The sequence below is a fragment of the Rhodnius prolixus genome, unplaced genomic scaffold (genome assembly GCF_049639745.1).
Source record: "Rhodnius prolixus isolate KJV_2025 unplaced genomic scaffold, Rpr scaffold_11, whole genome shotgun sequence".
NCBI classification, from domain to species: Eukaryota; Metazoa; Arthropoda; class Insecta; order Hemiptera; family Reduviidae; genus Rhodnius; species Rhodnius prolixus.
The window spans coordinates 17,068,182-17,092,534 of NW_027411625.1; the positions used below are offsets into that span (position 1 = coordinate 17,068,182).

At 33.7% G+C, this 24,353-nt stretch overlaps 1 protein-coding gene across 16 annotated transcripts in view; it reads left to right on the top strand.

The window, feature by feature from the left end:
- The window catches only part of LOC141459277 (neuronal acetylcholine receptor subunit alpha-7-like), a 377,452-nt gene that overhangs the window by 247,661 nt on the left and 105,438 nt on the right, over positions 1–24,353 (top strand). For 6 of the 16 annotated variants that reach the window (XM_074138148.1, XM_074138147.1, XM_074138152.1 and 3 more), the window contains one exon: positions 8,612–8,806. The exons of 2 other annotated variants lie outside the window; for them this stretch is intronic. In XM_074138148.1, coding sequence (XP_073994249.1) covers positions 8,612–8,806 — 195 coding nt within the window. Of the gene's footprint in view, positions 1–8,611; positions 8,807–11,189; positions 11,385–19,978; positions 20,066–24,353 lie in introns of all 16 variants that reach the window. 8 more of the 16 variants (XM_074138142.1, XM_074138144.1, XM_074138143.1 and 5 more) reach the window with 2 other exon arrangements.

Genomic DNA, 24,353 nt, shown 5'->3' on the forward strand with positions numbered 1-24,353 from the left:
CTTTTCTTTTTTTTTTTTAAATAATGCATATTTCAAAGTTAAAGACAGGCTGTCATTCGAGTAGGGGTGGGCAAAGTGTGGCCCTTATAGCATTTTCCTGCGAACCGCGACACAAAACGGCAAATAATAAAAATTTAAATCCTAAAATATTTCAAATTTGATGTTAATAAAATTTGATAATTTTCGCTAGTACAATTATTGTCTCAGCGTTCAAATCTTATATTTGTAATCCACACACTTTCTTTGTATGATCGCGGTTTATATAGAATTTTTTGTTGCAAAGGATGCCCAGAATCACCTCCCTAAGTTTCGACCACTCCTTCGTGTACACCCAGTATGCTGCGACCCTTGGTAACAAATCCATAACCTTTTGTGGCCCTTTATAGAAAAAATTTGCCCATTCCTGCCTTGCAGTAACCTTTATCCGACGAATCCGATGATGAATCTGTTCCATCTGTGGCGGCTGTAGATGCAGGGAAGAAAGTAAATAAATAATAATAAATAAAAGAAGATGAAAAAATGAAGGATGTTCATCTGTGGGTAGGAAACAATCCCGAAAAAGCGATGTAGGGTTGTCATTGTCGAACCAATTAGATTAAATTTTTATGTTAAATATTTTTTAAAATAAGGAAAGTTTTTTTTCTTATTTTATAATCAAGTAAATAAGGAATTTTTGTTGAAAAAAGACGGCGTTGTATATTAGTATCCTATTGACCTGATGTGATCATATGATCACAGGGCATTAACAGAGATTGGCGAATAAAGTCTTAATTAAATTATGTTTTCTATAGTATTAGTAACCTATTTCGAAGGTAAAATAAAAATGCTTTGGCTAATACAAAAAAAAATCGGATCTGATGGGTTATTATCATTTCGTCAACCGCAAATGTTGGTGTACCTGCAGCAATAAATGGCACTGCCCAAAAACATCTCTCCTAAAAGAATGTGTAACACTATGGCGCATGAACTGAGAATCTTCAAGGTGCCAGAAGAATGAAAACTTACCAACTTCCCTTAAAAGAAAAATACATCTTGCATGCGCTTTGGCAGAAGAAAAGTGAAAAAATAATATGAGAAATGGATTTGCTGGCTGAAATTCTGATTCAGGATGAATCGTGATCAAACTGTCAAAAATAAGGCGATTTGTATGTTGTGCATTTACTTACCACTATGAAATCCAGCTTTATCAATCGTTAACAGATTTTCCGCAAAAGAACGCTCAAATTAAAAAAATTAACCGAAGTTGAATCTGCTGTGAAGTTTTTTTTTTTTCTGTTTAAATTCGAAAGCCGAAGAATCCAATGAGCAAGAGACCTTACAAACAGTAAATCACAATGAGGTATGTTTTCAACGCTAATCAAAGGTTGACTATAAACTCCCAGCAAACAGCATTCTTACATTTATTTTTTTTAATAAAGTAAATCAAATTTGCTAAGTGAAATCCTTATGGTTATCGTTGAAACGCGAGGGATTTAATTTGTGTAGAAAATGGTTACAATTGTTTGTTGGAAATATTACATTTCTATTAAACAAAAATTTAATAGATTTATACTTGCGAAGTTTAAAATGAGAGGAATAAAAATACTGAAAATAATATGTGATAACATTTAGTAATAAATTGCAAATAAAAAGAGAAAGTAAAAGTGCAACTTGCATATTCTACTAAGTTTTTGTTATGCCTAACTTATAAAAATTTATCTTACTTGTATTAAGAAAACTGATGTCATGTTCCAAATTATTCGGCGTCTTTTTGCTATTCACTTTATTCGTACCGTTCTCACTGTTTAAGATGTTCAATCGATATACTAAGCAGGAGGGAGAAAAAGAAATCTGTGCTTATTTTTTTTGAACTATAAGTTCCAAAATGGTTGGTTCAATCACCTTTCAAGCATACTTCAGGAAATAAATGTAACTTCCTTTAATTTGAACCCATTTGCATACCAGTAATTCCATGCCCTCCCCACCGGGAAAGGAAATATTTGAAGTGATGGTCATAAGATTGTCAGATCGGAGCGAGGAGGTGTTCAAAATTCGATCGGTCGTTTGTTGTCAAATGACGCTTGGATATATGCTCGGTTCGCCAAGAATAATGTCAAAATATAAATGACGTTTTTACAGTACCACCACACACACACACCCACTCAGCATCACTTTTTTCGGTTTTTTCCTTTCTTTTTGAGAAAAGGGGAATGGCTATTTTTTTCCTTTGTAGAGGCCTTATGTTTAATTGTCGTAGGCTAAAAGTAAGTTAACGGTCTTCAACTTTATAGATTGGTTAATAAAGGCTTCGGTAGATTCTGGGAACAAAGCTGGTTGCTTGCAGGCCTAGGTGAATATGTGACAGCCTAATTTATCTGAGAGTTTTCTGGTGCTGGGTGCAAGAATTCAGCTCTATAACTGATGTCATGCTGCGTCTCATTTAATTGCTCTCTACCTCTATGTACATAACCTTGATTCTTAGTGCTTCCATAACATTTCTAAAAACTCGCCACTCCAGACCTGGAATTCTTTAAGCAGCATTCTTCATCGAATCTAAAAATGCTGTTAATGTTATTATTGATACAACATCCAAAAACTATGAGTAAAATATGCAAGATACTTTATAAATAATTAATTTAGATTAAAAACATACAATTAACCACTTCTAAGCTATTATAATGCTGATAATTAATAGTTTTTTTTTTAATCATTAATACAACAAAAAAATACATGTAAATAATTACTTTTATAAGCAATTATTTTTATATTTTATTTACTTATTTATTTTTAAATTTATTTGTTGGTTTCTTTGTAAAACTATACCAATGTTCTCTACAACATTTTCAAGGAGACCAGCCGTATTATTAATTTTACTCAGCAACTATAAATTCGCACTTTAGGATGTAGTATATCCGGTGGCAGATAGAAGCTAGGCAATAAGAATCAATGTACAACACTGCCTTTCTTTATGCTTTGTGAATATTTAGTTATTTGTTTTTGTTTTTTAACAATTAGATTCATTGGGTATTGAATTTTGATGCAGGTTCAGTGTTACGGGATTAATTAAAGAGTTCTTATTTATGGATGTTTCCTTTATCTACCTGAAGCAGGCACCAACTTTCAAATTACCAAAGAAGTAGTTGTGTTATAATATAAGGATTAAAATGTCAATAAAGCTTTGTCAGAAAATAAATTAATGGAAATTTTACCAAATAGAAAATTAAAGTTAGCGTTTTTATGCAGAAACTACATTTTTCCTTTACAGCAAAAAAAAAAAAATGTGTTTATTGTAATTGAAAGTAGAGGTCTTACGTTAGATTAGATTTTAATGGAGTGGGAATGGGCTAATCTTTTGTTGGATTAAGTAAAATCCAGCTACAGAATGAAGGTGTGGCAGCCAGTCTACTTTGTTCAGGGTTAGCATTGCGCACCCAGAGGACACGATCCTGGGCCTCATTTTTAGGCATCTCCATAGTTCTTTCAAATTTTGCTTTCGTTGAAAAATTTTTTCAGCTGTTTCAAGCATGAAGAACCCAAAAGCTGGCCCTTGTAAAACCAAAATAATTTATTTTCCGGAGAGTACTTTAAATAAGTTCCTTTCTTAGTTTTCGTCAGCTGAACCTTCGTTAAATTTCTTTTACTTAATTCGATTAGTACTATTTTATTTATTCATTTGTTAATAACAAGTAATGTCAACTTTTTTTTTTTGTATTACATATCCTAAGGTTTTAAAAAATTACTGGGGTATAAACAAAAGTTTGCGTTTTTTACCTTAAAATTATTAAATTATTTGTTTACATACCTATTCGTTCACTCTTCAAAATGTAGGACATCATTTGTTATAATTTGAACCCATCTGTGAGCCCATTATGTCCATCTTCTTTCCATATTAGCGTCTATCTTTGTAAGCATGAAATGTCAAACATCCCCCTTTCACTGCTTCGCCTTGTAAATTTTTTCCACGAGTGGAAGGTGTGTCAAGCTCAATACTTTTGATGTGACGTATGTGGCGTTGCGTTGTCTTCCAGAAGTAGTACTTTTTTACGATTAACCAAAATTGAATATTATTCAACCAGAACGGAGTATAAGCTAGCAAAGGGGCAAAGTTCGGATCAAATTGAACGAACGTTTCATTTACCAGCTCGAATTAAGTTTGCTCCAACTAATACATGTACATCACTACTTTTTTCTTAAATCTTTCTCTTTGGCAAATAGGTACAGCTGGTTGGCGTACATCTAATCCATTGTTTCAGTTTATTCCATTGACAAAGTAATTTCACTGTTGAAATTTAGCAAAATTCGGGTAATGAGCCGAAACATGAGCCGTGTTTTAAAGAAGGGTTTTTATAGAATTCATGTGGGCGTTGTCTTAGAATTTTTATGGATTGCTTTGGTAGCTTTTTGGAACTACGCTGGCTGATCGTAAATAGTGGTGAATGGCCAAATGGGAGGCACCTTATTCGCTTAAGGGGGAAAAAATGCAAACTTTTGTTGTACCCTACCCAATATACTATAATTTCTGTTTTTTTTTTTTTTTGTTAAATCTCAAAATAATATTTTTAGAATAATGAAAAAGGTTATTTTGGAAAAGTAGAACACAAAAACAAATTGTACTAAATAAAAATAATTATTAAAAAAAATTTGTTCCAAATTGTGAAAATGAAAAAGTTTAATAAAATATTATGAAATAGATAAAAAAAGAAGAAAAAAAAAGAGAAGTAAGAAGATTCATTTCTGAAAATAATTGTAATGTTTTATCCATTGAGAAGATCTACTGAGAGCGATATACTGAGGATCTAGTGAACCTTCTAGACTATACCCAGACTATTCCAGATTCCAGTTACCCTAACCTATTCCTTACCAGATTCCTTGCACTTAATTCATTCACAAAAAGAAACTATAACTGGCTGAATTGCTTAATAACTAAAATAATAATAAATTGTTTTATTAATTATACATTTGTGAACTTAATTTAAATACAAACAAAAAACAAAGTGCATGGACATAGTCTATCTGCAGAGTTGCACTTAATAACTGTCAATGTTAATAGCTAAAATAATCAAACTGTAAGAAAAAGAAGCTCAAAATAGAACTTTGACAAAATTTTAATACTGTACTTTGTCAATGAATACAGTTCATTCAGTTATACGTTCCCCAAAATTGCTGGAAATTGTGTTTTAAGAGTGATTCAGTTTTTAAGTGTTGAGTATTTCTTTAAACGCCTGAACACGGTCTGGAAACAAAAGTTGAGATTAGTTGCAGATGCTTGCGTTGGGAAAAGTTGGAGACTCCTATTTTCTAGCCCATGTCCAGGGCTCCCCAAAAATATTCCATTACTCCTCTGAGCTGCCTTCTCCTACTTTGGAGCTCCAGCCACAACTAACTCAAAGCTTTGAGAGCAAGCTGATATCCGAAAATATTTTCTCCTCTTTAAAAATCTCCCTACTACTCCTACACAGGCAACCACACCCAATTATGTCCAATTTCAGCCTAGGAAACGGTGGCATATTTTATTTAACTGGATGAATGAAAGCAGACGGCTTTTTAATTACCTATATGTTTTACGTATCTCTTTCAATAACACATTTACGGTCTACTGCAGGATATTTTTGACATTTGCCAACAAGACGAACATTTGCACGTAGACGGCTTGGGTCTGAACAAGTACCGTATTTCAGAAATCCTGAAAATTTTTCGGATATCATCGTTAAATGATTAAAAAGGAGAGGGTTTAGGCTCTTTATCTGAAAAATTAAGCTTTACTTTTAAGCTTTAATAAATCGATTAATAATCCAACTGTAAGAATTTTGTGGACTTTGTTATTTCACAGGGCATTCCACATTTCTTTCTTAGGTAATAAGTCTGATATTTTCTACCGCTAATTGTAAGAAATTAAAGTTTGAACTGTACATTGACAACAATAAAGCTATTTAATCCAAATAGTAAATAATACTGCAGAATGAATTTACAATGTACAGGGTAGTCCTGCTTTATTATGTTTATTTTGATTATAATTTTTTGATTACAAATAAAAATGAAGCAGGTTGAAAGGAAGTTAAGAGACTGTTCGTGTTATAATTATAGTATGATGATGACTGTTACCAAGTATTCACCAAAACGTCAGGATCAAACAAAAGTTAAAACAAACCTATTTCACTCGCATGATACTGTTCTTCCTGTAATTGTTATTGAAAAATCTATTAGAACTTAATTTCTTCCAGCTACAGTTAGCAGAAGGTAAAAGAGATGGGATTACCGTGGGGCTTAGAATAATCTTTTCATTAAGTGGCCTGGCAGAGCGCTCCGTCTTTTTCAGCCCAATCCTAATAATGAAAATTTAAGCTATCAACAAATTGATAGCACCCGCCATTTTGCTCTAGCTCATGTATCTTTTAAGACCTATTCAGTGAATTCCAAGTATTGGCCGCCATTGTTACATTTAGGTAACTTAGCCTCAGACTACCAATCTTTTTGTTCGATGAATCTGCTATTCTGAAACCTTTCTTCCGCAATGGCCTGCTCAGCCCAGCCTTCCCTCGCCTGATTTCAAATTCGACAGAATATAACCTCCTTCTGTCCGCATCATATTGCAACAGAACCATTGAAGACGGCATTTATCCGTGCCTAAAACACTTGCCAGTTATTTAAAGAAACATTTTTCAAGACCTACACCTAATAGAACTGAGCTCAAAATCTATATGTTAATGTTAAGGTTTTATTATTATTTTTTTATTTTTAAATTTTTGCTTTAAAAATTGTGCATACAGTATACTTAGGTGGATCAAATATAAATAAGTGAGTTCTTTTTTTAATATGGTGTCCAATGGATTTGTGAGGGGTTTGAGCATCTAGAAGAGGTGTTTTGGAAGGATCAATAACCTCTGGGCGCCGTCCTTACTGCCTTCTTTAGCTGTTTCGATTTCGGTGCACCCCGCATTTGTACTTCCTGTCATAATAAAGTTCTCATGAACTACAATCTGACTGCTGCTGATATTTAGAAGGGATTGACTCCCCCAATTTCGGGAAAGAAGTTTAAGAAAGGACGAAAGCGTGTTGAAAACATGACTCAGCTTTCTACTATTTGATTAGCATCATTGCACTTAACGAGCTAATACTTTCGGTATTCCCACATTTTTCTGAATGAAAACCTGGGGATTTCCTGATATTTGTTTTAACATACTCCTTTCTTGCCAATTTTCTCTATCAGGGTTGATGTTCATTATGAACAAACTAGTGCCAGTACGGTCAAGTTCGCTCACATTCTTTCTTAACCTTATTATACACCTTCTAATTCATCTAGAACGTGAAATAGTTCTTTCCTTTAACTATAGAACCAAACACTGATGAATCTTTACCGAATTAATATTCTTGTTTACGAGAAATTTTAATACTAAACTTTAAGCAAAGGTGGGATGCAGCTACTTAACAACGCAAGGATCCTGCGTTCTAAGTCACTGCTTCATTTCAAACGTGACCTTAAATTCTTCACGCTTTTAAGGAGCGCACTAATTTAAAAAAGGCTCGTTTATATTTTAACCACATTCCAATAAAATAATAACAGAGTGAGTAAACAGAAATGTCAGGTTTCTTAAATGAAAATATGTTGATTTCGTAAGATTCGATTACTTTAACTTAATATTCTAAATATCGATCTTCACTTTCTGCAGTTGTTATTCATCTTTCGGAGGTCTTTTGGATTCTTTGCCCGTACCATTCCTTAGCTTTAGAAGCAACGAATTGTGAAACTGCTACTGTAACTTCCTCTAAATTGTTGAATCGTCGGTCCTCGAAGTAATGAGTTATAGTCGAAATAAATGGTAGTCTGTTGGCGTCAGATTGGAGCTGAACGCAGGATGAGGTAACATATCAATTTCGTCGTTTGTGAATTTTCTCTTAGGTTACTTTTATTGTATGTATTGGGGCCGTGCATCCTGCGATAATACTTATTTTCAGTATACAAAATCGGGCGTTTCTGCGTCAAAGCAATATCTATACTTTCTAGCTGTTCATAATACAGGTGGTAAACATCGGTTCTGCCAGTGAAAAAATAAAAATAATAAAATCACCTTTTTTTAACTAATGACCACGTTTTCTAATGAACAGTGATAGATTAGCGACTGAACTCAGTATTTCTTCTTCTTACTCCCCGATTCGATTTATGAATCTATCGCCCATTGAATGGTGGAGTTTATGCTGAAAAACCAACTATAAGTAACCTGTCTACATGATCTTTTTCTTTTCAGATTTTGTGAGGGTGGCCGTTTAATAGTAGATTGGGTAACCTGTTTTCGGGTGATAGTTGATGGCAACTTTATCTTTGAGTAATGATTCTCAGCTTCGGTCGAGAGTACCTCAACATGTTCCACTAAGGTCTACATCAACTTAACCTCCATTCTTCTTTCCAAGTTCTTTTACTCCAGTCATAAATTTTTGAAGACCTCTTTCTCCTTCAAATTCTTTAAATTCTTACTTCGTCTGACAATTTTGTTTTTACTCACCCTATTATTATAATACAGGACTTCCCCTGTATGTTAATATAAACAAACTTTAAAAATGCAATCATTAATGAAATTAAGAAATAAACAAAAATCCTCAAAGCATCATCCCTGACATATGCACCTTACCCTTCCAGGTGTACCTGGGAAGAGGAACGAAATCTACTACAACTGCTGTCCGGAACCGTACATTGATATTACATTCGTTATTATTATACGCCGAAGAACGCTGTACTATTTTTTCAATCTGATAGTACCGTGTGTTCTGATCGCATCCATGGCTGTCCTCGGATTCACACTGCCACCGGACTCAGGCGAGAAATTGTCGCTAGGTAAATCTTTCTTGCACAATTTTCTTTACTTTTAATTTTTTATTATTTTATCCCTAATTTTATTTTTATATTGTTTTATTTAAATAATAATGACAATAATAATAATGATAATATTAATAATTTTTCCTTCATCCTAATTTTTCACAAGGTTCACCTTATGCTCCCTTGATTAAAATTCAGTAATTTTTTCTTTATTCCTCCCGCCTTTTTCAAATCAAAAAAATTGTCTTTTATGGAGGGAAAGTGTTCCGTAACTATTTAATATATTCATTTTATTTCTTTTTTCTTTTTTTTAGTAAAAAAGTATAAACACAAAAACCTTATAGAAATATAGACGAAAATCACTTGTAAAAAAAATTGATGCAATTTTTTAACCAAAATTCCGTTCCATTTTTTGCCACAAAAGAAAAAATTAAATCCATTTTGTAAATTTGTATCTGCTGTCAAAAAATTATTCTGATATTACTTCTAAGTAGTTTATTTTTTTATCTATCAAGAAATTTTTTCAGAAATACCCACAGAGATTCGTTGAAAAGTGAGAAGCTATGAATCTAATTACTAATTGTTTTGTTGTTAACACGCCATTAGTACTTGGAAAAAGGGGTTCAACCATAAATCTATGGTGTCGATCGAAGTGTTCATCGATAGCATTTCGCCATCTGGTTTTGAAGGCTGGATCGAGACATTCTTGTATCTAAATGAAGGCGCTCTTTGCTTGAAAAAGCGCGGCTAGCTTGCCAAAGCTTACGAGATTTCAAAGTTACGAAAAATGTGGATTAGCTCCGAACATACACCCCTCCCCCTCGAAGTAGGTTCACAACCAGCTTTCCATGTATTTATTAAAACTATTAAGGGTAAATTGGGTTGATTCCTTCTTCAGAAGGCTCCACCACGTATAGATGGTTAACAAAGTGGAAAAAGCCAAATCTATTCCAACCTCAAAGATCTATTGCGGCACCCTAATGTGTCATTTTTGAACTAGGTTCTAAAGTGTTAAATTTGTACATTTAGTGAGTGGGTGTTAGTGAAGAGCCGACTTTACAGAGAATTCGACAAACCTAAATAGTTACCCACATCAACTACATCTGCAGGTCCTGTGTGTATTGTTTAGGGTGTTAGTGCTCGCTCGTATTGTCTGATTGGGATGATCAGCAAGGACCGCCATGATCTCTGAAGCACTGACTACGTGTAAGAGAACAGAGAATCTCTCTACCGATTCACTCTTCTCGTACTCCAGAAGAAGTTAGTGAACAGAATCTCTTTTCCACAGACTCCTATGCCAATAGAGGATCTCTATTTTACCGAATCTCGGTTTAAAAATACTTTCTGCTAAATTATGTGTAGATCGAGCAAAAACAAGTGCCTAGGACTTCCTGACCGACTTTACAGTTTATCCGTAGAATATTTCGCTATTACAGTACTTCGATGGTTGCATTTATGAGGCATTTGGTCTTATGAGGCACAATGCTGCCTTGAATATCGATGAATGCAATCAATATATCTCAGAATTTCGTTTTGCCATTCTAGTTTTTGATTAATTGCTGAGAACTGGGTGCTTTCCAGTGCAGGAGTGTTTCCTGATCATATTGAAAAATCTAATGCCACTAATTTAGTTAATGCTGACTTAGTTCCAGTAGTTGAATGACGTGCTGAATGTTCATCGTCTTCAATTTCTTTTCGATCTAAAACTAACCGTTTGTACCACTCAAAAACTCGTGTACCCATCGCCGCATTATCACATTATTCACTTCTCAAGTTGAAACCATTCTCAAATGGTTTTCTTAAATTTCAGGAGAAATTTGATATTGATATGCTGTTTGACCTTCATCGTAATCAAGAATGCGACAAAACCGTCACCCATTTGAATCAAAGCTCAAAGACAAACAGAACTCTTTTGTTCGATGGGTGAAGCTTCAACCCATTGGTGGCGGTTTTTTTCGATTTTGTTGTCGACTGCAGCTTTCGACGGCGTTAAAAAAGGTGTACCTCTTCCAGCGGAAATCAAGTGCTTCTGTCGTGACGATGATTAAGATATTTCCCATTCTGGCCTCATATAACTTCTAAACTTGGAGGCCATTTCTGAGTCACAGCTTCCTGCAAATCTTGTTTTATTTCTTCAAAAGTTAAAAAATAAATCATTCATTTAAAGAAAAAAAAAAAAGCTGATAAATCGCTTCTTACAACAGATATCTACTACAAAATGGTGAAATTTTATGGCAAAAATTATATTATTTGTGTATTATGTTTGTTGTTTTTAAATTTATTTTTGAAATTTTGTCTATTTATTTATTGTGAGCATGAATGGGTTTTAATTAAAAATACAGCATGAATGTATGGCCATTAAAATATGGTCGGTGAGTGGTGTAAAGCAGGTTGTTCACAGGTATGCCGGCTGAAAGGAAGTTGAAGAAATATTCATGCTGTACGCAGCCGTATGTTGATGTAACTTTTACAATTCTAATCAGTCGCAGAACTCTATTCTATATGGTGAATTTGATACTACCTTGCTTGGTTATATCATCAATGACATTGCTTGGATTCACCCTTCCACATGAGAGTGGCGAAAAGTTAACTTTAGGTATTTTGTTCCTTGCCTTAAACAAAAAACGGGGATATAGATATATAAAAATATATATTTGTAGAAAAAGAATAATAATAACGGTTGTACACTCAAAAAAGCCACATAAATATGTGTCCGGCAGGACTATAGCTATAAAATGGTGAAAGGGGTTAAAGCGTACACCAGGTTCAATTGTTACTTGTTATTAGCCACCATATTAGTTGCTGGGGGACCTCGTTTTGGAGGCATTTATTTAAAAACGACTTGTTCTGTAAGCTCCGTTTTAGGGATAAGATTAGTTTTTATGAGGGCTATCAAAAGCTAAGAGTTATAAATAACTACGCACTCTAGGAGGCCCTTCCTGAATGCCATCCATCGCCCGTGAAATTTGATGGCCTAAAAAACCTTTGCTCTCACGTAGTCTTAAAAAAAAACTAACATTGCACGCTGAATCCCACGCTGCTTGAACCTCAAAGCAAAACAAAAGACACGCTGATAAGCCCTCTATAAATTCACAGGTTCTAAAAGAAAAAGTGTCTAACAGTCAGTAACTGCTAAACCATTATGCGTGCTCTATTCTCTAGCCCTAAATTTTATATTCATCCAAATCAGTTATATTTGCCTGCCGGTCAGTAGGCGAATTGGTTATTTTGGGGAAAATGGATGCTATGGCAGATAAAATCTGGCTAGGCGAATAGCTTATCCAAGAAGTTATCTTGTTTCTTACCTTTGTCTCTTAGTTGATTGTTTGTTTTTGTTTTCTTTGTGTGTTTTTTTAATTTTTTTATGGAAAATAGTATTATTAATCTAAAAGTTACAGTGGAGTTTTACTTGGGAACATTGTAGCTAAATTGGTGGCGTTGTTCGAAGAAGGCGGAAATTAACCAACTACGAGATATTTATTATATTGCAGCCCAGGTATCATGCAGAGAATTGAGAAGACCCCGAATTAGGACCAGCGGGAGAAAAACTATCCGGGGCATTTTGCTGTTGACTTCTGGCACTTCTTCCAAACATCTCCGCTTTGAATCGTTCATACTGTTCCCAAGTGCTAAATTAGGGGATATTTGTCAGTAATATTATTTATACTTCCAAATAGGAAAAACAAACATAGAGGAAATAGTCCATAGGTCATATTTCCTTCCAAAAGAGTATAAGACTTTTCTTAGTGATCTAATCTCTTGTCTCAGAATTAATTTTAACGTGTTCCCTATTCATGTTAAATGCATTCATTACTCTAGGATTACGTAGAAAGCTTTTTATTCCAAAATGGGCAAATTCAACATAGCTTGAAATATTATATTTTGGTTAGATTTGCCTAAAGTCGAATAGGAATTTGCCAGGATATTTAAATAAAGGTAATATATTTAGAATCTCCCATAAGCCTAGGTATACTATCTGCCTGGGCAAAAAACGATTTTCTTAAAATAACAATTTGGCTTAGGAAAACATACATTTGTTTTGGTACATTTTGGTTATTTATGCAAAAGTAAAAAACATTTTTTTTAAATAGTAAAGAAGATTTAGTAATTAATACTATTTCTACGCCAACTCTCTTTTAAACTTTTCCTGAAGTAATGGTTTGACCTTCCTAAACAAGACAAAAATAAATCTCCTACTTTTTTTTTGTATGAAAGGAAAAACTAACACCAGAGTTTTGAAAATTTATTTTTAGATACATTGGTTTGTACAATATTATACGGGGATGTTAGTTGGTAAAAGAGCTCATACTTTAGGATGCTATTTTTGACACATTTCATTTGTAACAAAGAAATTCATATAAAAAAATAGAATGGTTCAGTTTAGATCAATTTTAGTCATACTATTTTTAAGAACGTTAAATTTTCCATTAATTGACATTTTATTGATTATTTGTATTAATATTGATTAAATTAATCAAATTTCTAGGGTGCAACAGATGTCTGTTAGAAAGGCTGATAGGTACCTGGAAAGTAGACTTTGTCTAGGCGTAATCTATTGATTAGTTTCAGACTTTTGAGGGCATCTGTAGGCGTGGACCCTTGCACAGTGCTTCACACAGGACAGTGCCTTAAACTAAAGGTCGCGACCCCTCAGGGACTTACTTACTAACATTTTAGTATCAAGTAAATAGAAAAAACAAGTTGTTTTTAGTTTACTTCAGTAACTCGCGAACGTTCAGCAAGTAGTGGGGATATATGTTGTAGTGATCCTATCAAAGATACCATGCAAATGAAGTATAAGTTTGTTGTTCCGTGGCAGTGCACTTTTCAATGGAGTTTAGGTTTCGCCCTGTCCATTAATCTTTCAAATACATGGTAAATGTTCGCTATGAAGTTCTAGGTTTCATACAAATTAAAAACATCCCCACTTATTTACGATTTATATTAGTTGAATTTGTACTCTAAAATGGATAAGTGGCTAAATCAGTGGCTAAGAAATGTGAATCCGAGAAAGAAGAAGTACAAAGAAGAAGAGACTTCAAGTACATCGGAAAATACAATAAAAGATCCAGATTCGTCCAAAAAAAGAACATACAATGAAACATTTCTGCAATACGGGTTTACTTTTAATAACTATCACGATAAACAGCAACCGCTTTGTTTAATCTGCAACGAAACTTTGGCTAATGGAAGCATGAAGCCCACAAAAGTAAAAATCCTACAAAGCATCATAACAGCGAAAGCGAAAAACCCATTTACAATTGGTGAGGAACTTGTATTGCTCGTAGCAGTTAAAGTAACAGAGTTGATTCAAGAAAAACAGTGTGCAGATGGACTGCGTAAAATTCCATTATCAAATGATACAGTTTGTACAAGGATTACAGAAATTGCCGAGGACTTGTTTCAACAATTAATGGAAAGAATTAAACAAAGCCCAAAATTTGATGAGTCTACAGCATTCAGCTCAATTGTCATATTTGTACGATATTGTCATGATAATAATGTATATGAAGACTTGCTATTTTGCTGGGCATTGGAAGGTCATACAACAGGGAAAGACATATTCCTAAAAGTGGATGAGTTTTTTAAACATGGGGGATTGGAATGGGGTAACTGCGTTGGTGTTTGTACTGATGGTGGTGCAGCCATGACAGCAAAAAATGTTGGATTCGTAGAGAGACTTAAAGCAGAAGGTAATTGCCATATTACATTCACCCATTGTATTGTTCACAGAGAAGCTCTTGTAGCAAAACAGATCTCAGTAGACCTAAACTCTGTGTCACAAAATGCGGTTAAAATAATCAATTTTATTAAAACCCAATCTCTAAATAGTAGTATTTTTGCAAACTTATGCCACAATGTGGGATCTAATAATGAAAGGTTATTATTTCATACAGAAGTAAGATGGCTCTCGAGAGGGCGAACTTTAAAACGATAGTTGATTTGAAAAATGAAGTAATGTTGTTTTTATCAGAAAGTAATTCTGAATATGAAAATATTTTTCACAATGACATTTGGCTTTGTAAATTATGCTATTTATCAGATATTTTTGTGAAGATAAGTGAACTAAACTTGTCTCTTCAGGAAGAAAATACTAACATTCTCCATCTGATAGTTGAAGTAAAAGCATTTATAAAAAAAATTAATCATTTGGAAAACTAAAATAGAGAGCAACTTCTATGAAATGTTTAACAGCATGAGTGACTTTATTATTGATAATAATTTAAGTTTAAACTGTCTTCAGAAAGTACAACAGATTTATTTGTACAACTTAGAAAATCAATTTCAAAAATATTTTGTTTCAGATAATGAATCTAATCAGTATGATTGGGTATTGAAACCATTCCTGATAGCAATGGACCAAGTGCTACATTTATCACTAAAGGCACAGGAAGAATTTGCAGAACTTTCTGCTGATGCTGAAGTCTTAAACTTGAATTTCCCAAGAAAAGTTTAGCAACTTTTTGGATTGGAGATAAAAGAGAGTATCCAACAATCTCTGAGGAAGCTTTGAAAGTTCTTTTGCCATTTGCTACTACATACTTACATAATATGTGAATCATCATTTTCAACTTTAACGTCAATAAAAACAAAGTACCGTTCCAATATTAAAAAATATTGAAAATGCATGAGACCTTCAATAACAAATATTAATCCCAGATTTAATTTATTGTGTGAAGGTAAACAAGCACATCCTTCTCATTAAAAATACTTAAACAATTCTAATACGAAACATTTTTTTATGGTTTTCTAGTTTTACAATAAAATTTTATTTGTGATAATTTAAAATAAAATTTATATTTATGTTTTTTATTTTTAAAAAGTGTTGATATTGATTTGAGTTTTAATCGCTTTTATAATTATCAATATTAATCTAAATATATAAGCCCTAAATTAATATATTTTTTTTTTTATTTTTACAAACTTCAATATTTTTCTGTTTAAAAAATCGAGGATAATCTTAGCGATGTTACTGCCTGGTGTTTTCATATATAAGCTTATTTATGCAATCACATCCAAGTGTGACCTTAAGAGGTCAGCAAGAAATATTTACTTTAAAAAGGGGCACGGTCGCAAAAAGTTTAAGAAGAACTGCACTATGATCACAAAACGTTTAGGTAAATTAGGCGTGTCCCATTAAATCATTAGGTTCTATTTGCTCTGCGTAAGTTATTGTTCACTTAATAATAATAAAAAACGATTTGATGCGTGAAGTTTGCGGCTGAACTTTTGGCTGAACGTCGGAGAAAGTATTATTGCGAGCCTTATCCTCGCTCAGCTGTTGCTTTATATATTCCCTTACCAGCCCTTCACTTTTTCTATCCGTTCTGCTCTGCCATTTCTTTGGAAATTCCTTGTCTGATATTTATGTATATTGGGATAGGCTCGCCAGACTAAATAGCGACCGTGATCATCAGAAGCGTCTGGTGTAAAAAGATGAGATGAATTTATTGAAATCAAACAGTTTTATGGAAAATTTAACGTCCTTTGGCATGGTATCGTTAACTGACTCTTGAAACAACCCTTAGAATTTTATGAACACTTCTAAAGAAATATCTTTAAAATATTAAAAGAGAAATCTTCAAATTTGGAAAAATAAAAACTAATGTAGGCAATTAAGTGCAGATTATATGAACTTCTGTGTTGTTGATGAAATAAAAAAATCTGGTCCTGAAATTTGTGAACTACATTATCAAATACTTTTTTATAATGTATTAATTTACGTTCTATGACAAATGAAAATATGTTTTCATTACCATAATAAATAAAAAATTAAATAAATTCGTGTGGGCGTAAAATTGAATTTAAGTGGGAACATAAATTTCTTCAAAAACCAGTCCATATATTTATTTATTTTGATGTTTTTGTAAAAAGGGAAGGGATTACCTTTGCTTAATGCACCAGATTTAGAACGCATTGAATCCAGCTGACTGCCGCTAGGTATTCTTCACCTAAGAGCCTCTTTCAGCTCCCTGTTTTGGTTAATAGAAAATGTAATCTATAACGAGAAAACACATTGCAGTAAGGGTCGTGCAGGGAGAAGGTGACAGTCAACCTCAGGTACTAAAATTTAAAACAAAACAAAATGACAAAGCGTCTTTAAGTTTTCGTTTATTTATTCTTATTTTTTAATTAAAGCACGTTTTCATCTGAGTTGATGGTGCCCAGAACTTTCTCAGCAGCATTGCAAGCCTCAGGGTTTTCTTTCGTTACAGGCAACACTATGATCCCGTGAAGTGAGCTACAAGAGGCTTCTCGGTAGAAAAGGGTTTAATAGCACTTTCTAGAATTGGAGCCGGCAGATCTGTGCCCTGCGTCCAGTGCACTCTTACTGAGCTAATCCATTTCTTGTGAGCCAGTTTATTATTTCTGGAGTCGTAGGAAAGAAAATTTTTATTCTGACAGGTTTCTGAATTTTCAAGCCCATCTTCACAGGATTGGTTCTTGAAGGTTGGTGTAGAGACTTAGTGACTATCACTTATAAGAAACTTCTGTCACAAACTACACTGACTTGTGAGAGGGAGGTTTTGTTATGTTTGTATAGATGTATCTAAAGGGGTGTATAAAAAAATGACTTTTCAGTCAAAAGTCAATGTTTTATTAATGTTGATAATATAATCCGTTGTAATCGACTGGAATAGAAATTGGATTTCTTGCTGATTGTATCCCATCTCAAGTTACATGCCATGAGGTTGTTCAATTTTCTTCTGCAAAATAGTATGCCGTTAGAAAGTATGGCTGGACTATTTAGATTGTTTTTAAAAGAATTCTATTGCCTACAAATTCTTCAATTTAGTGAATAACGCTGAGCTATTTTTCAGCTCAATTGATGAGATGGATTTTTTTTAAAGAGACGTTGGCAAGTTTTCTTTCTGCTGGTGGTCTATCTCGAAGAAAGTTCAAATCCCACAACCTTAAAACATTTTTTCTAACTCCCATAGCCTGGGAATAACCTGTTGACAAGGTCTTTAGGAACTGCCAGATCTTCAGTGATTTCAAGAGTACTTTTCATTGGATTTGACTCGAAAAGTATTTCTTAGAGCCTCATTAACGTCACACGAAGGCCGCCCAGAACCTTACTATCTCTGAAGTCCGTATAACCAGAATAAAAGTTTGCTACCAACGCCAGTAAGAAAAATTTAATTAAAAAGACATCGTTGCCTTCACAACCATCTTAAGGAAGAATTGCAGATTAAACTTTGCCTTACTATTAGACAGTAAGGTCCATTTTATTCGGTATAATGATGGTATTCGCTGTGAGAAGCATTAAACAATAATAATATATTGATTTGTTTATTTGAATTGGTATCTATAAAAAAGGTTAGGGATCGCTACGTGAGTACCGACTGTACCATATGAGGCTGATACAAAGTGTTTACAGAAATTTGCCAGAAGCTTTCGAATAAATGGTTCTTCTGCCATAAGGTTGAATACGAGGGGACTGTCTGGGCTTCGTTCTTTATAACACATTAATGTATATCGAAATCCATGGAGAGCAAAAGATCATAGCTAACTAACAGTACCGGTAATTGGCGAATGCCAATGTTTGCTGATGACTTAATGAAATTGGACCCAGCAGACTAGATGCTAGATGTTGTATATGCATAGACTGTGGCATTGGATAGGAGAAGAGTGCATCTGGGCACTAACTAAAGTAGAATGATAATAAGCAGGAAAGATGCAGATGTAGTCCACTGGTAGGGAGAATCAATATATATCTAGTCAACAACCATAAGAACTTACAGACTTTTTTTTTATTGCGCACCGTAAACTATGGTCATTAGCGCCCATAAACTTTTAATTGGCACTATTAAAAGTACGAAAAAGATTAGACCTAAGCAAAGGTGGAAAACTTGGTGAATAAATAGTAATCAGCCGTATTGCCAAGAGAAAAGTGCAGTAGCAAACAAAAAATATGAACACATGATAATGTTCATCATAACAGTAACTTTGAAATCTGAGAGTTGGCGTATCTTAGACAAAAACAAAGTAAATTACAGGCCATGGAAATGATTTTTTAAGAACAATAGTGGGAGTAGGACAAGACTGATAAGGTTAGGGACTGAAAGATTAGAAACGAGGCAGGTTTGGAACCACTGTAGGAGTAGGTTAAAAAGAAGCAGTTAAGATGCTATGATCACGTCAAATGCTACCTAATCAAGCCGAAACAAGTGCTAAAGCCAAGACTGGGGGTTTAAAGAAGAGAGCAAGTCGAAGTTAGGAAGACAGTCAGAGGAATACTGGCCTAGCATTGAAAGCTAGCCACCCATCGCTAAATGGTAGATGGAATTGTGAATAGTTAGAGGGATGTACACAGGACATGAGAACAACCTGTGAGATGAATAAAAAAGCCATTTTTTTATACAACCAATTATTTCATGAATAGAGCATTAAAATGTTAATTGCGACTTTTTTTTTATTAATAGATTTCCATGCGGTGTAGATTGCTACATCAGTGTATCTTAAGCTAGAGGAGGGCTCTTGAGAATTTAATTTGAGAAATAGTGTATCAAAAATTAACATTTGTGAAACAGTTTAAAACATCAGACGACTAATAAATTTTACTGACATAACTAAGAACAGTGATAGTCGTGTTTTACGATACACGCACAAACCACATGAACCAATCTCGGAAGACGGATGAAATTCCAAGGCCGGTCAAAGAAAACAATCATACATTATCAGATGAAATCATTGATATTGACTTACGGATCTAAAAATACTACCTGCTCATGCCTTAGCTCAAGCTTATTGTACCCGTTTTTACTTTCAGTTTATGTAAGCTAATGAAAAGTCATGCGCAATTTAAAAACAAAATACCAAATGGCCAAGTCGAAAAACGCGTTACTGCTTATTATAAGCATATATAACGGCGAATTAGGGCGTGGAAAGTAAGCTACCCCTATCCTGAGATTTAGCGCTTTTGTTGGCACCGACCACCACCAGAATTATGGAGTCAGCCGTAATTCTATATTTACTTATTTATGCTCCTTTTTATTGCTCCAACTAATCAAAAACCAAAATGGAATTCACTGGGTAGTCGCGCTTTAAATTCCTTCCTTCCATAAATCTCCTCTTTATTTGGTTTTTAATTTTTCATTTCATTTTTGTTTACTTAATTTTTATTTTACTTTTTTATTTTTTTTAATTGATTTCAGTGAAAGTTTAAGCAATGTTATTATGTCTTAGGAGTGACCATACTGTTGTCACTGACTGTGTTTCTAAACATGGTTGCCGAGACGATGCCTGCCACGTCTGATGCCGTACCGCTCTTAGGTAAAAAAACAAAAAAAAAAAGAAAAGTAAAAATTTTGCATATAGCCTAATACAAAACTGGAGGCAAAGCGGTGAAGATATTCCAAAATTTAGAACTAAAAAAAATAATTATATATTATATAATTAAGAAAAACATTTAATTATTATTACATCTTATAACAATCGAGTCGCACAATTGTATTTTATTTTTTGATTCGGTTTCAAATAAAATAAAAAACACCAATCTATACATTCGGGTGCAAAAACCAACAAACAAAACGGAACATGGAACACCGACTTATTTGAGAATCAATGGTCCATCATTCGAAAATATTGCCTTTATTGTGTGTTTTTAATGTGTGCGTAGGAGTTAATACTGTATTCACTTCGTAATCAGGTAAGATCAAAAGCAGAACTAATTCTGCTTGCCGTCATCTCTGCTTTGCTTGTGGGTTCAATTATGTGAAGCGAGTGCCGAGATTGCCGTTAGGCATTTATAAAACAAATATTAATAATAAGAATTTCCTCTATTGGATTAAAAGCTTCCGTTATTTCTTCTTTAAGAACAAAATTTTTAAAATGAGTTTGATAAAAAAAAATAATATTGTGAAGGAGCCTTATTAGTTCTAAAAGTTTTATTGAAAGTATGTTCGAATATTTCAAATATGGTAAAAAGTAGGTGTAAATTGTTCGAGGTGGCAGATATCAATCGGTTAGAAAATTATGATTGTGCATGAAATCTTACAGGAATATGTAAAATGAAATAAGTTTAATTTTATTTGAAAAAAGTTTTATTAACATCCATTAAATTATATTAAATAGTTCAAATGATTAATACTCAAGTCGAAGGACTTAAATTAATTACGAATGGAACTGTATTCGCTTTTTTTATCTGAATAGCTTCGAAAAATGTTTTTCATTTTATTGAGATATTGCCACTAGCAGCCTGTCTTGGAATAAATAAAGGGGGCAATCCATACTGCCCACGGTCAATGCGACCCAAATGGATCTAGCGATCCATTTTGGAAATAGACACTAAGGGAAGTTGTACGATTCGGAAAATCTCTCTACTGGATCTTAAACCGTACTGTTTGTTCACAGATTCTGAATTATCTAGTGAATTCAAAAATCAACTGTTTCATTATTCACATTTTAACGCCAATATACCTTGCTGAACAAGTTAAAATCATTTTACAGCAGTTTTTAAAGTAGTTTTCGAAGCGCATTTCAGCACTACGAAATAATCTTTAACCCAGCTTCTTGACCCAAACGCCTGATTCGGGCCATCTATTGCTATTGCATTATCTTCTTTTAAAGCGTTGCGAAATTACTAATATCTCTTAATGGCTGCCTTGTAAATCTCACTTAAATCTAAGCCGAAGGTTCCAGTTTGAGTCTAGGCAAGCTGTCCTTACATTTTCTTTTTTTAGGAGTCTTTACAGTTCTGTGTCTGGAGGCCGGCAGTGCACTGTGAAGACTCCAGGCGTCAATGAGATCAGAAGTTAACGCACCATAAATTAAGCGGAAAACAATCTACAGGGATATTAAATTCGTAAAGAACAATGATTTCATCCGTCGAAGCTTGCTTTCATTCAAGAATAATTTTGCTTTATAATTAGTATACATGTTCATCACCCAAGTTTGTCTAAAGAAAGTAGCTCTCATCAAATTATAAAGTGGATGACAACGTGATAGAAGCTTCACGAATGGAAGTCAGGTTGGCCTTCACAAATCTGCTGAATAGCTTGTTAGGCGACAGACTGTTAAATAAATGAAACTGAAATAGAAGTAATTACGCTGCCGGAAGGAGAAGAAACACAATCCAAGCTACTTATGATGAACGAAATCATTGGTATGGTCCAGTCATGTGTAACTAATCTCTCGCACACAACCTTATCTCAAATAAACAAGGTGTTCCGTTTTTGTTTCGTTTTCCGGAAGCTCTTCCGTTTCTTAAGAAATTTTGCACTCTTATGTGTTTCAAAAACAATAACCCAATTTTGAAATCTTAATATCTTAGCATATTCACAGGAGAGAGAATTAAACTAGCATATTATACTCTAAAACCCGCAGTTTCATGTGATTACGGCTTATTACCATCATCATAAGTAAGCTGTTACTTCCAGTTATAAGAGCTTATTTGAGCGCTAATGATCCTTAAAAAACCTTATTCAATCTTTAGCAATGCACAAGCGATAATAACGGTGCAGCGTGATACAAAGCCAATCAGCCGCATGAAGGATTGCAAGTTTACACTAGACTTTGAACGAATTGTCAAATGAATTTGCTGCACAACATTCCTGTCATGCTTGCACAAATCCGAACTCTCTACGCATTTACTAATCCTACAAATATTCAGTGCCAATGCGGGTTACATTCCTCAACAGATATAAGATACAATCAAATCATGATAAAAAAAACCTGTAGAATACTAAACACTTAGTGTAGAGCGAGGTGGCTAACTTTTGTGTTATTAATATCAGCCTATTGTGTCTACTACTACTATCTGTGGATCAGTCAAATATTGTTTTGTTTCTTTTGTTTTTTTTTTATTTGCAACGTTTTTTTCACTTTTCTGTCTATTGTGAATTCTGGGTCTTTGTGATTGAAATCATCTTAACTGCTGTAAACTTCTCAAGCACTAAAGTAAGTTCACATCAATCACAGCAGTTTTAATTTCTCCTTCAAAAAAACCCCCCCCCAAAGAAACTGTCGAAAGAAAGAATGCAAAGATATTACGTTTTACAATTGGGTAATCATTTTATAGACATTAATTCGTACCACTTTATTATTTTTTATTTTATTCACTACTTTATTTTTATTTTGTATTTATTTTATTGATTATATTATTTTTGTTTGTTTAATTTGACCCCGATTTTCTTGATTTTTTTTCAAAAAGATGACTTCACAAAAGAACTCCACAATTAAAGAAATATATATAATTAAATAAAAACAAAGTACAGAGTCTGTTGTAGCACTTGTAATGAGACATGCCTCGTAACTTTTCATAACAAAAGTTTTTATTTTAAATAAAACACATATTTTAAGCAAAACATAGAGGCAGTTTGCCTTTTGTATTTTTATTATTATAATTTATTTTTATTAATTATTTCTATTTATTTTCTAAGTGTCTTTTTTTGCATGTACTTAATTTTTTATACTCTTTCTCTTTTTTTTTTTGGTACTGGTATTTTGAAATTTATTTTCAATTAATGTTTACTGAAGCTATTTCAAAAAAGCAAATACACCTTGCCCCACAAGTATTTTGGCTTGAATTGTCCACGTCAAGCACCAAAAATAATAATAATAGTCTTGATTTTACAAATAATAATAAAAAATATCCAGCTGTTATTTAAGAAATGTTGCGGACCCTCGAATTTGACCAGCAATTAAAAATACTTCAAACTCCCCAATTTACTGAATTTCTTTTACTATCGAAATTTCGACCAACTTTTAGTTGTCTTTATTTATTAGATTTATTGTAATGAAATGTTACTTATGAACGAAGCACTTACGAAGCGGTACTCATGACATGCCAACACCCTTCATCACAACCTTTGCGACAAATTTCCCTTTTAAATGTTTTGCATAAAGATGGTAGACCTAAAGTGTATTTGATTATTATATTTATTTATTAAAGTAGTATACGTGTTTAATATCTCAGCAAACTTGAAAGAGAATCATTGCAGCCATTTCCGTGATAAAGAACCAAAACCTGAAAACAAAATAATCAATTAAGTGTGATTTACCTCTCTGCCACACTATGCTAGCGTAACGACACGAACAAGTTTCACTAACTTCTCTAACGCTCATTCATGCACTTAAGGCATGTAGAGACAACTATTGAAAAGCTCCTGGTAAAACTTGGAAGCAGAGAGGTTTATCTTCTCCGAAGCCATTCGCACAGACTCAAGTTCCTCTTCTTCCTGGCAGAATCTACTTAGGCTATCCCTTGCCAGTCATGGTTAACTTTGTTTCCTCAATCTGCAGTGCCGGTCACGTGTCCCAGGTTCATCCGAACGAAGATCCGTAGGACAATACTGTAGTGAGTAGCGAGTAGTATAGGCAAGTAGCTAACCTTCGGCCGAATATTTAACGTAACTATTTAATGTACCCAAACTCTAAGTAGTTTACAATGTTCGAACAGCCCAGAACTTAAAGAGACCACAATGACTCTTGAATGAAGTAACTCTCAATACAAATTTACTATAAAATGGCCGTTATTAGAAATCAGTTTGCGCCTGTATGCGTGCAGTTAGATCAGCAAGTTTGAGAGAAGATTAGTGGAGCCATTTTCGATTAAACTAAA